At 37.0% G+C, this 13281-nt stretch overlaps 1 protein-coding gene across 5 annotated transcripts in view; it reads right to left on the bottom strand.

The window, feature by feature from the left end:
• Positions 1-13281, bottom strand: part of Oxnad1 (oxidoreductase NAD binding domain containing 1) — a 67782-nt gene that overhangs the window by 32015 nt on the left and 22486 nt on the right. For 3 of the 5 annotated variants that reach the window (XR_013343360.1, XM_077796234.1, XM_026388602.2), the window contains exons 6-9: positions 8654-8795; positions 3249-3491; positions 2356-2464; positions 1559-1762 (exon numbers count right to left, since the gene is read on the bottom strand). Coding sequence is in view for 4 of the 5 variants with exons in the window: in XM_077796234.1 (XP_077652360.1) it covers positions 1608-1762; positions 2356-2464; positions 3249-3491; positions 8654-8795 (649 nt within the window). In the remaining variant the exon portion in view is untranslated. Of the gene's footprint in view, positions 1-614; positions 1763-2355; positions 2465-3248; positions 3492-8653; positions 8796-13281 lie in introns of those variants that run through there. The other 2 variants (XM_026388603.2, XM_026388601.2) reach the window with 1 other exon arrangement.

The raw sequence follows: 13281 nt of genomic DNA, 5'->3' as shown, positions 1-13281 counted from the left end.
CATCAGGCCAAAAGCCCTTCTCTTCTTCCCAATGAATTCAAATCTGGGATCAAATACAGTCATGAGGCACATGATGACATTTTGGTGAACAATGAGTCACCCTGCACTTTCACCATATAACGATGGATGCCATAGCCATCTTAGTTTGTGAAGTATCATCCTGATGGCCACATAATGATGAAATTACCTAACACCACACTTCTCAGAACAAACCCCAGTCACTAAGCAGCACCTAACTGAAATTGACAAATAATCTCTGCTTGAAACCGATGAAACTCAAAATAGCACAGAGGCTACAGTGGTGATGCCAGCCCTCTTCAGGGGCCATCAATTATGTGTTCAAGCCCTGCAGTCTCTGGGAGGCCTGCAGCAACAAAGAAAGGTCAACTTGTCTTTTCTCATCAGCTCAAGAACAAAATCTCAAATGGGCTTTCTGAGTCTCTAGCACTGGTCTGTCCTCCTTCCCAGGCACCCTGTAGTGCTCTCCAAGTTGACAGCCTTGGGCCCAGGACAGCCTGTCACAAAAAGAATGCCAGCCCTCAGGCAGCCTAAGGACTTCTTTTGGGTTTTTAAAAATCTAAAAAAAAAAAAAAAAAAAAAAAAAAAAAAAAAAAAAAAGAATACAGTCTGCTTTTTAGCAGTTGCAACACAGCAGACTTGAGATAAAGCTGTACCCATTCTTTCCATCTACTCTAGGAACTGCCCCAATCCCAGATTTAGTAAGAAATTAAAATATCATTGCTTTCTCTCTCAACTATCCAACCAGTATATGTTCTATACTAGCTGGTGCCAGATACAACCCCGAAAAAGCAAGGAAATAAAGAGCAGAGGAGCAGAATTTGTAAGTGGCTCCATCCCCCATCCAATCCTAGGCATATTCCCACAGCCAGCCAACCACTAAAGGCAGATTGAACATGAAACACAGCAGTCCCAATCACACCTTTGTCCCAATCAAGCCACCTCCTACAAGCAGTAAGGCAGAGAGCCAAGACAGCAAGTGCTTTACTAGGGAAAAACCAACAACTGGTCATGATATATAGGATATTGGCAAATATGTGAGATGTTCCACGCCCTAAAGCAGTTTTCCTCACAATTTTCCATTTCTAAACTAAGTTCTGATGTTCAAATAAGGCTGTAGGCCATGGGTAAAGTTAACATAGGCATTACAAATAAATTTTCAAAGTAAATTATTAAGAATGTATTTAAAATTCTAAGTTCATTGAATATAGAATATATGGATTGCTGACAATTTAAAGTTAGTCTACAATTCACAAAAAAACCCCACAATTTCTTAATTAAATTTAAGTACACATGACTTTTCCCCTACATGCAAAAGAAAATGTATACTGACCAATTTGTGGTATATCATGAGATAATAATTATTAATAAAAGAAAATTTAGTCAAAAATAATTTGATCAAAGAAGTCTTTGTAAGAAATTTAAGTCTGTTAGCCAGTTTTTCTTTTACTCTCCAGCTCGTCACTTAGTTCAAAATTGAGGTAACTCAAGTAAAGGTAAATTCATCTTGCCACAAAAGATATGAAATAATCTCTCTTACTCTCTGGAATGTATCTTGCTTCTTTCTCTTTTGTACCTTTGCCGGCTCCCTACCACCATTTCTCAAAGCAAATGTGTTCTTTGGGAACATGGTTGTTTTCCAGTTGCTTGGAGAAAAAGTCTGTCATTGGAGGTGGGCCACAAATATAGAACAAAGTCTCTTTTGAAATATGGTCTTTTATCTCCTCCTCTGTTATTCTTCCTTCTACCAAAAAACAGAATAAACACCAAATTAAGCCAGACATTATTTTTATTCTGAAATGAGGACAGACCAACCACAACTCAGCAAAGTGTTTATTTAATGTAACTCAAGCTCAGTGCATCTCCAGGCTTCTTAAACCTAGGGGAGGCTAGTCACAGCACATTGCAAAGAAGGCCAATTAGTTTACTGGTCTTTGGTTGAGATGCAAAGCTGTCTTCAGCAAGTAAATTAAAACTTTTATCAAAATCCTTCCAAACAGGGGAGACAAGTAATTTAAATGACCATTAATAGCAAATGGAATCCATTCAGCCAAGGATGGAATATAACTTTTTTCATGAACAGTATAGTGATGATGCAAAGGCTTCTTAAAAAATGTGAAAAATAAAATTTTAACATGGGTAATAGGAAGCCTGTATATAAGTAAATCCAACTAAGTATTTTCTTATTTTTTCCATGATGAATCATCTCTCAATTCTCCTGGTAGTGACATTCCCACCCAGCAATTCCCAACAATAAAGCATCTACGCCCAACCAATGGCAGCCACGTCCACCAAAAAACTGCATGGAGACGGTCAAAATATCTTCAGGGCACTCACCCGTGATATATGGCTTAAGTTCTGCACTGATTTGTGTAGTCTGTTTTGTAACATGCAAACTGCATGCAATCTTCTCAGGAAATTCATTTACTAAATCGAGGATATTTTTCTGGAATAGCAAACATATTTGGTCACACTACAATTTTTAAAAAATCAAAGCAGATGGGCCCAACCACTGATGCCGAACCACAACTCCCATTCTACACACGTCTGTCGCTCTTGCTCTACTTAGAGAGATATTGTTTGCAGTCTAGCAGGCCAGAGCATTCAGAGTATAGAGGGCTATTTGGCTTTAATTGAAATCTGAATATGCTAACAACCATATTACCAACTCTCCGGGAGTTTTTTCTTTTTCCTTTTTCTCAAGCATTGGCAATTAAGCAGCAGTTTCACTGACCACAGTTGTGTCTTTTAACTGTTTCTGTTCTTTTGTTCACTTCTGCAGCTGCTAAGCACTCGTGAGTGAAAGCCTTCTCCATGGAATGTACTTAGTTTCAACAGATGCAATTGATGGGGTTTCATTTATCCAGCTGGGTTCAAACAATCTAGGTCTCACCTACTCCCGTGACATGAGCCCACCTGTCGATCTCTCAACTCTTCTGGACTCATGGTACCATGTGACTTTCCTGTCACCTAACCTCTAGATTCCATCCCACCAACCCCCCACCCTATCCTGTTCCTTAACTAAAAGCTTCCTCAACACCGACAGTTTCAATTATCCTGGGTAAGATGTGTTAATTTTCATTTGATCATGTTTAAGCCTTGCAAAGTCTTTTGTTTGAACCTTTGCAGAAAAATCAGAACCTAGAGAAGAAATGTTTGTGGACATTTAGTACCACTACACAAGTTTGCTTATAGCAAATGATGAAACATACATCTCCCCCTGCCCTTACCTTAAACAGGAGTTCGCCGGTGTTCTTTGCACTGTAGAATAGTTTTATTGTACCTATCTCATATCCACTTCCTTTGTTTGCCCGATCACGGTGGAGATCTGCTGAGTACCGCAGGATGGAAAGCAGGGGGTTAATTCCAACTCCTCCTGCAATCAACACGAGGTTTCTAGGGGCATCTGTGGGCTGAGGGTCAAAGAAGAACTCTCCACCCACTCTCACAGCCACTTCAGAGTCAAGTGTACACTAGGGCAGAAAAGAGAAAGATCCTTTAGTCCTTTATGGTACCAGTCTTAAAAAAATTCTACTTTAATAAAACCCACTGAGTCTACCTTCTGCATTCTTATCACTATTTAGGACTATGTTTAAAATAGCTTACTCTCAGTTGTCCCAGGACTCTGTGAATTACTTCTTCTTGTCCATGATGCAGGCCATTTGCTGCCCAGCCTTCATGATTCAAACTGCACATTCACTCCAGAACTGAGAAAAGCAGCCTTGCTTCAGTGATTCTGCCATTTGTTAACTTCTCAGGTGAAAAAGTAAGTTGAAAAAAGTGGTAATGAACTCCAGCAGGGGAGAGCTCTGGAGTATGGGTCTCCTTTTATCTGTAAGTGGTATTCCTTTGTTCTGATCAAGGCTGAGAAAGGCCTGATGGAACAAGGGTCATGATGCGGGCTGCTCTGGGCTCATCAGAGTTGACAAGCATATACTAGAGTCTCCCTCCTGATCTCAGGCAGGGTACAGCCAGATCGGCTGTGCAAGCTTAGACCAGCACTGCAGTACTGTTCAACACTGTTTCACTTCTCTCCAGAGCATCCAAAACAGGCAGCCAGAAGGCACACCAGGAGTAAGTCTCACATACACCCAACCCAGGTAAAGCACTTACTACTTGGTGAGGTCACTTATACCAGAAATGTCACCAGAGATTAACATTGGTTTTCAAAGGGGCAGTACTGCCCTTGATGGGGTGTTTTGGAAACTTGTGACTTTTTGTTGTCACAATGATTTAGGGAACCCAACCAGCATTTAAGGGGGAAAGGCTAGAGATGCTAGATATCCCACAAAATTACTGAAGTCCCAGAGCTAGTACCTATTAAACTGATGGTTAAATCTGCAGGAATTTTATGAGCCAGTAGGTAGTATAAAATCAGTCATTGGCATATTTACAGCACAGAAATCCCCAAATAATACAAATCAGGGCTATTTTATTTAGGAGTTGACTGACCACCATACCATTATCTGCAACACACAGGACTGTCCTGACAATGACTTCTAAATGGCCCATAGTTACATAGATAGATGAAGTGGTTTGTAATGGTCTTAGACTAGACTTTAACTCATTACAAAAAAGTCTTTGAGTTTATTTGTAATAGATTTTATTTGGTATGAATTTTCCAGAATGTAACCACTAAGTACATTGTACCTGGTGTGTTCAGAACCTTATCAAACGTATTCACTGTGTTGGAAAACCACATGCATTGGTGGTGACATGTGTTCTTTTGTCACACACACAACACTCCTGTTATCACCATTTGTAGACTGGGTATTCTTGGTGTTCTATGTTTAGAAACAATCATTGAAGCACTCCATTCTATATCTAGTTCAGATATGCCCAAGCATTTATATAATGAAATACATAGTCTTTGATCATTTTTCTTTACTTCTCCTTTGTAAGTACATTTTTAAAATGTATGTTTGTCTCAATTATGAATTTCATTTCGTAATAGTTCTATAAAGGAGGCATTGAATCTGACAGGGTTGAGAATACCTCATTTTGGAGAAAAACACTGACCTGAGTCAAAAGAATGAATTTTAATACAGCTCAATAAAATCCAGCAAGTCCTTTAACTTCTGAGCCTTTGCTACACCTGCCCTGTCCACTTCCAGGCTGTTGTGGGCATGAAATGACTCACAGTAGGGGTAACTCCCTGCTGGTATCTGGCTCTATGAAAGAAAGTGTTTTCATTATTATGGCTGTCACAGAGAACAGGTGGTGGGTGAGCCTGATTCCTTCTTCCACTACTAAAAAACAGAAGCCAGGAATAAAGAAATCTGTATTGAGAGCATAGGTTTGTCCCATTACATGTTCTTGGTAAGTGAACTCTCTCCTTAAGTAATTACACACTCAACTTTTGAGAACCAAATCTTTGGCATTCATACCTTGGCATCTCACAAGGCAGGTGAATAGTAAGTACTTTTGGACAGGAATTTAACTTGAGGCTCTTAAAAATGAGTTAAACTTAGAGAAAAAATATAAGAAGAATGAAAATTATTTTAATTCATAAAATAGGTCATTTTTGTAAAGAACTGTTAAATGAATGAAAATCTCTGGGGAGGGGAATGTCTTAATTTAACTATTTTAAATAGGCAGGAAATTGTTACATGAGTGAGTTTTCATTTTGACAAAAGAAATTAGCAGCAAGGGAGCACTGGTTAGGAATAACAATCTAGGAATGGTTGTACTGGCTACCAAAGTAAAATGCTCCTTCAAGTCTTGAAAATAGAACCTAAAATACAAGAAACTCTGCCTTATGATGACAATGGATTTCATGTTCCTACAACCTCCATCTCTCTTACCTTCCCATACACATCTCTATAAGAATTTGGGAGACACTGTTTTTTTTTCCCCCCAATGGCCATCTTCAAGGTGTTTAGCAGTGACAACAAAGAAAGCTGTTAGCTCATTGTTTTTAGAAACTAATGTATGTTCAACCTCAGAATGGCCAAGAAAATATACCCCAGGGAAGGATAATACCAAAGAAACCTGTTTTTTTTTTTTAGTGACAAAAATAATATTCAATAGATCTATCTTCTAATTTGCTACCATCTGGAAAGAATCAAAAGCCATCTTTGTCTTTTCCTGATCAATAAAAACTGCCAGGACAGCAAGAACACAAGACTCAAGACACCGTATAGCATAACATGTAATTAAAAGAAAGTTACCTTCAATTACTTAGAAATGTATCAAATTTGAGTATCGATTTTTACTTGTGAAATAAACCTTTCCACAGTAACTGCAGCCCAGTACACAATAGCTATCCAGAACCCCTTACCCTGCCAAGAGCTTGAGCCAAAGCCAATGAAATAAAGGAAGACATTTATGGCACTTTATCCATGTCTCAACAGACCAGCTTGCTGCCACCCAGACACTCACGTGCCTCCATTGTCCACTCTTAATAGCTTAATAAGACAAAATCCTCAGGAGGAAAATAGCCACCTGAAAATGGTTCCAAAGAAAATCTGACTTCATAAAGGCTGTTTGCAACTCCCACTGGGCAGAGAACAGGCACCACAATTAGGAGGTGCACTCAGGCAATGCCACTTTGAAATTTTCTACAGCCTCTAAGAATAAGTTCCCTCATTGAAATGCCAATGAGGCATGAAACCTAGCAGAGAGCTGTGGACCAGCACCAGGTCAGGTCACATGGGCACCAAGAGCAACCGCAGGGCAGAGTGTGTGCGTGTATTGAGTGAGTACATATTCACAGGTTCAGAGCATTAGGAACCAGAATGGCAATGCTCACTTGGAATCTGACAAGAGGCATGTGGACCTCTTGTTGCTCTCATCCCAATGGCATATTTTAGAGACTCCGAGCAGTTGATAGGCAGTAATGGGTTGAAAAATCTACAGATAATTCTAAAAAAGGAATGAGGCAGCTAAGGCCATACCAAAGGGGACTCAGAAGATGAAAGGATAAAAATGTGACAGGATATATTTACAGTAGAAATGCCAAGGCAAGAAAGCACCTGCGGACCGTCCTGAACAAATACAATGGACATGTAGGATATTAATATCCTTCTACATCTTTATATCCTTTCCAGTGAAGTGTCTATCCAATCTTTTGCCCATTTCAAAAAATTATTGTTTCCCGTTTTCTTTGTTGATTTTTGAGAGTTCTTTTTATACTCTGGGTACAAGTCCTTTGTTGGGTATCTGATTTGCAAATATTTTCTCCCAGTCTATATGTAGGTTATTTTTTAAATTCTGTCAAGTCTTTTGCAAGAAAAGTTTCAATTTTGATTAAGTCCTATATATTATTTTCTTTTATGAATCTTGCTTTCAGTGTCATGTCTTAAGACTTCTGCCTGTCCTCAAGTTCCCAGTATTTTCTGTTTCTTCTAGAACTTTCATAAGATCATGTTTTACATTTAGATCAACAACTAACTTTGAGTTAATTTTAAATTTCAAGTATAAGGTTTAGGTCAAACTTCTTGCTTTGTATATAGATGTAAAATTATTCCAGCACTATTTGTTTAAAAGGTATCCTTTCTCCACTGTTTCTTTAGCACTTTTGTCAAACAAATGGTCGTATTTCTGATCTGTGTCTATCTTTTTACCAGTATCACACTATTTTGATTACTGTTGCTTTATTTTAATCTTAAATTTGAGTAATGTGATTTCTATTTCTTATGCTCCTTTTCCCAAACTGTTTAAGCTATTCTTTTTACATTCCATATATATTTTAAGATCATTTGTTTATATCTACAAGAACTCCTGTTAAGATTTTGACTAAAATGTGGCTCCTACATAAACACAATTCTCTAAAACCTTTAAAAAAATATACTGGAGTATGTTCCAGGTTCTGCTGAAAATAAGGTTTACAGTTTTGTTTTCTGTTTTCCATTGTTGATGCTCAATGATTTCCATGAAAATAAAGGGACAGTACAGATTTTTTGAAGCCATATTTGTATCATACATTTCTTTTAGGTAAAGGAGATTTTTTTTTAAATGCCCAGAATGGGATGGAGGTTATTGGTAAATATAGAAGGCACACTCTAATCAAGAAGAGGATGGCAATGATGGAAACAAGGGCCAAAAATTAAGTAACTGACCTATTCTGAGTTCAGACTTTGCTATCAGAGTTCAAGTAATGACAGGCAGCTTACATAGGACTTGTATTGAGCCCTGTGGTAAAGTATGTGTTTAAGTATGCAGTTAAATTTGGATTGCCTCTCAGAACCCTGTGAAGAGCTCTCAAGGGGTTAAAAATGGAGAGCACCATGGATTTGTGCTCATCTCTAGGCACCACGGTATTATGTAATCAGAGGTAGTTTTCCTCCAAATACTGGACAAAATTATAATTTAATTTCCTTTATTTAGGATAATTATAGTAAAACAATCTGCTTTACAGATTTACCATTTACACAACAAACGATCAATTATCAAAAACAAAATATTTTAAATCTACAATAGTATTCCACCAAATATTGGTTGGTAAAAACAAATTATCTCCAAATCCCAGGCCTTCTGAGTCATACTTATCTTTACCTTTTCTAGGAAACTATGTGTGAACATGTACCCTTTATATACAACATTAGGGTTTTTAGGTAGATCAAGTGAGCTGAACCCAAATTTGTGGAAGCCAGAGATGCCCACATCTCCAATTTTTAAAAAAGCAGTTGCTTACCTTATTGTGAATCCAAAGAGCAGGCGGGTGGTTTGTATATTTCACTGCCAATTCTATCATTTTCTCTTGCTCTAGCAGTCTGGGACTGGAGCATATTGAAAACCCACCAACTACAGAGACTCCTGGAATAAAGAAATCAATCCTAAAAGAAAAGGCAGATAAATGATTACTGTTGAAGCAATTTTAAAAAACAGTCAAACAAAATAAATGAAATCGACAAAACTTTAGTTAACTTGACCAAAGAAGAAGATATACTAAAATTAACAATAAAAAGAGTGGCTGTTATCAATCTTACAAAAATAAAAAGGAACATAAAGAAACTATATAAACAACTGTATATCAAAGATAGTTAACTTAGATGAAAAACTCATATTCCTAAATAGACACAACTACCAAATATATATCAAGAAAAACAGAAAACCCAAACAGATCCATAAGAGGTCAAAGGACTAAATCAGTCATTTTAAAACTTCCACAAAGAAAAGATGAGGTCCAGATGACATTACTGGTGAATTCCAAACATTTAAAGAATACTAACCTTTCACAAACTCTTCCAAAAATAGAATACTTTCCAATACATTTTATGAAGCTACTAGTATTACCCTGATGCTAATCAAAAATACTGCAATAAAACTACAGACCAATATCCCTTCTGAATAAAGAAACCAAACAAAAAACCAAAAAAAACCCTTTTTTTTTTAAATCCCATGAATACAAGGTTGATTTAATTTTTGAAAACAATCAATGCAATACTACTTAGTAGAATAAGGTACAAACCCCACATGATTATCTTACTAGATACAGGAAAGGCATGTGATAAAATGCAACATTCTTTCACAATAAAAACACTCAAGATACCAGGAATAAATGAGAACTTCCTCAAACTTAAAAAGGGCACCTACAAAACACCCATGGCTAACCTCATATTTAATTATGAAAGGCTGAAAATTTCCTCCCTATAGGAACGAAACAAGGATATTTACTCCTACCATTTCTACTCAATACTGCACTAGAGGTTCTAGCCAAAGTAAGCAAGAGAAGAAAATATGAGACATTCAGATTGGAGAGGAGGAATTACAGAGGGTGTCATCTCATACATAGAAAACCCAAAAGAATTCACTAAAAAGATATAATTATTAAACAACTACAAATTAGGTTGCAGTATTTCAGTATACAAAAAAAACATATTTCCATACACTAGCAGTGAACTATCCAAATGTGAAATATATTTAAAAAATCCATTTGTTATAGCACTTAAAAACAAAATTGGTAATAAATTTAACAAAGACTTGAAAACTATAAAATGTTGAAAAAATTAAAGATTTAAATAAATGGAAAGCTATTCCATGTTCATGGATTAGAAGATTTAATATTGCTAAGATGGCAATACATCTCAAATTTATCTACAGATTCAATGCAATAACCTTACCAAGCCCCCACCTGGTTTCTTTGCTGAAACTGACAATTTTAAAAAATTCAAATGGAAATTCAAGAACCCAGAATCATTAAAACAATCCTGGAAAAGGATAAATTTAAATGACTCAGACCTCATGATTTTAAAAGTTACCACAAAGTTAGAGTAATGAAGACATGGTGGTACTGGTTGGTGTAACCAGTGCCAGATATGAAGATCAATAGAAAAGAATTAAGAATCCAGAAATAAACCCTTTAATTTATGGTTTGGTTGGTTTTTTGTTTGTTTGTTTTTTGGGGTACTAGGGACTGAACTCAAGGGTATTCAATCACTGAGCCACATTCCCAGCCCTATTTTGTACTTTATTTAGAGACAGGGTCTCACTGAGTTGCCTAGTGCCTCACTCTTGCTGAGGCTGGCTTTGAACTTTCGATCCTCCTGCCTCAGCCTCCCAAGCCGCTGGGATTATAGGCATGAGCCATTGCACCTGGCCAGTCAATTCATTTTGGACAAAGGTGCCAAGATAAATCAATGGAAAAAGAATAGTTTATTCAGCAAATGGTACTGGGACAACTGGATATCTATATGCAAAAAATAAAATGATGTAGGGACATCTGTCTCATACACACATAAAAATGGAGCACAGACTTAAATATTTAAGAGCCAAAATCATAAACTCCTAGAAGAAAATCCAAGAGTAGATTTCACAGCATTAGTTTCCTAGATATGACACCAAACCACAAGGGTAAATCCAAATAGAGAAATTAGACTTCATAAAAGTTAACAACTTTGTGCTACAAATATGATCAAGAAAGTGAAAAGACGACCCACAGAATGTGAGAAAAAATTTTAATAATACATCTATTAAGGGATCTGTATTCAAATTATATAAGGAACTCCTCTAACTCAGTAATAAAGAAAACCCAAATTTTAAAATGAGCAAAGGGTTTTAACTAACATTTCTTCAAAAACAATATTAAAAATGCAAGTAAGCACGTGAAATGATGTTAATTAGTCATTAGGAAAATGTAAATCAAATCCACAATGATCTACCACTTCATATAAAATAAATGGCCATAATCCAAAGGACAGAAAACAGCAAGTTTCAGTGAGAGTTTAGAGAAATCGGAACCCTTATACAATGCTAGTAGGAATGTCAAATGGCATATCCTTTAGGAAACATTTTGGCAGTGTGTGAAAATGTTAAGAGTTACCTTATGGCCTGACAATTTCACTCAGGTTTACACTAAAGGGAAAGGGAAGTATATGTCCATTTAGAAACTTGTACACCAATGCCACAGCAGCATTATCCACAATAGCCACCAAATGGAAACAATCTAAGTGTTGATTAACTGATGAATGGATAAACAAAATATATTCATACAATGAAATGAAGTACTGCTATATGCTACAACATAGTTGAGCCGTGAAATCATGTTAAGTGAAAGAAGCCAGGCAAAGGAGTTACAAAAAGATCACATAATCTGCCAGGCACAGTGGCGCATGCCTCCCATGCCAGCAGCCTGGGAAGCTGAGGCAGGAGGATCACAAGTTCAAAGCCAACCTCAGCAAAAGCAAGGCGCTAAGCAACTCAGTGAGACCCTATCTCTAAATAAAATACAAAATAGGGCTGGAGACGTGGCTCAGTGGTCAAGTGACCCCGAGTTCAATCCCCAGTACACCCCCCACCAAAAAAAAAAAAATAAATGGAATCATAGATTATGTGATATCAGTGTCCGGTGAGACAGAAAGTAGATCCATGGTTATCTAAGGGGGCAGGAATATGGGAAATGAATGGCAATTGGTACTGGGTTTCTTTGTGGGATAATGAAAATGTCCTAAAATTTGATTAGGCTGATAAACAACTGAATATACTAAAACCCAGTGAATTGTACTCTTTACATAAAATTTAATGTATAAAATTCACTTATCTCAAAAAATGCTTTTTAAAGAAGTACAACAAGGAAGGAAGCACAAAAACACTTTTGCTGGTATTTGCCAAACTTAAATAGGCTGACGTGGCTTTGTGTCATGGCTTGTTTCTCCTTTTCTTCTAACCACATCTTACAGCCTAGAACACTTAGAATTATTGGAAGCTCAAAACTCCTATGCCACAGAAACCCTTTTTGGTGCAGATTATAGGAAATGCAACAAATCTTGTAAACAAAGGACAGAAAAATGTATTAGAACCCAGCACCAAGAAAAATTCTCAACCCCATGTCTAGGAAGATTTAACACCCATTCTAGGTATTTCTCTGCCATCAAGAACAGAAAGTATCCCATTTCCATTTGTTTTCTTACACACAGCTTATGTGAAAAGCACAAGAGGCTTTCTATCAGTTTGGTCTATGACCTTAAAATATATTTTACTCTAATCTACAGCCTTAGACATTTGCTCATTTCTGATAGTTTGAAAACAAACAAACCAAAAAAAAACAAACAAACCAGCTCTATTCGGGCACAGTGGTGCACGTCTGTAATCCCAGTGGCGCAGGAGGCTGAGGCAGAAGGCTCACAAATTCAAAGCCAGCCTCAGCAACTTAATGAAGCCCTAAGCAACTTGGTGAAACCTTGTCTTTAAAAAATAAAAAAGCAGGGGATGTGGCTTAATGGTAAAGCACAGCTGGGTTCAATCCCCAGTACCCTCCTCCCACCCCATCCCCAAAAAAGGGCTCTAGATTGGAAGTGCTCCAGGAAGGGCCATCTCACCTACTTCTACATATTTTCACTTGACTTTTCTCTGTGAATACTTTAACTTCCCTTTCATTTTGGGCAATATAAAAACTATAAACACTATAGTTCCCATTTGTTAATGTGTGCTATATGCTATCCGAGAGGAGGTACATAGTGTCTATACTATATCCATATATACAAATAAAAAACAAATAGCTACTTTTGCTGTTTCATCTCCTGAACTACAGCACCCTCTGCTGCTCGATGGTGATAAATTCCTTTTCCTTAGATTACTAAAAAGGATTGAACCCTTTCACCTTTGGAAAGCTACCCTCGGAGAAGAAAACAACTCCTAAATTAAAAGATACAAAAAATTCAAATTATATTAGAAGTCCCATATTAATGTATTTAAGAAAATATGCACAGTACATATTTCATAAAACACCTGTCCATGAAAGAATTAAACTTTAAACACAAACCTTTAAAAACACACCCTTTGTAGGATTAATCACTCTAGGAATATGAGCAGAGGCATCTACTA

Source organism: Urocitellus parryii, chromosome 3 (assembly GCF_045843805.1).
Source record: "Urocitellus parryii isolate mUroPar1 chromosome 3, mUroPar1.hap1, whole genome shotgun sequence".
Lineage (NCBI taxonomy): Eukaryota > Metazoa > Chordata > Mammalia > Rodentia > Sciuridae > Urocitellus > Urocitellus parryii.
This window is presented reverse-complemented; position numbering and strand designations above follow the sequence as displayed.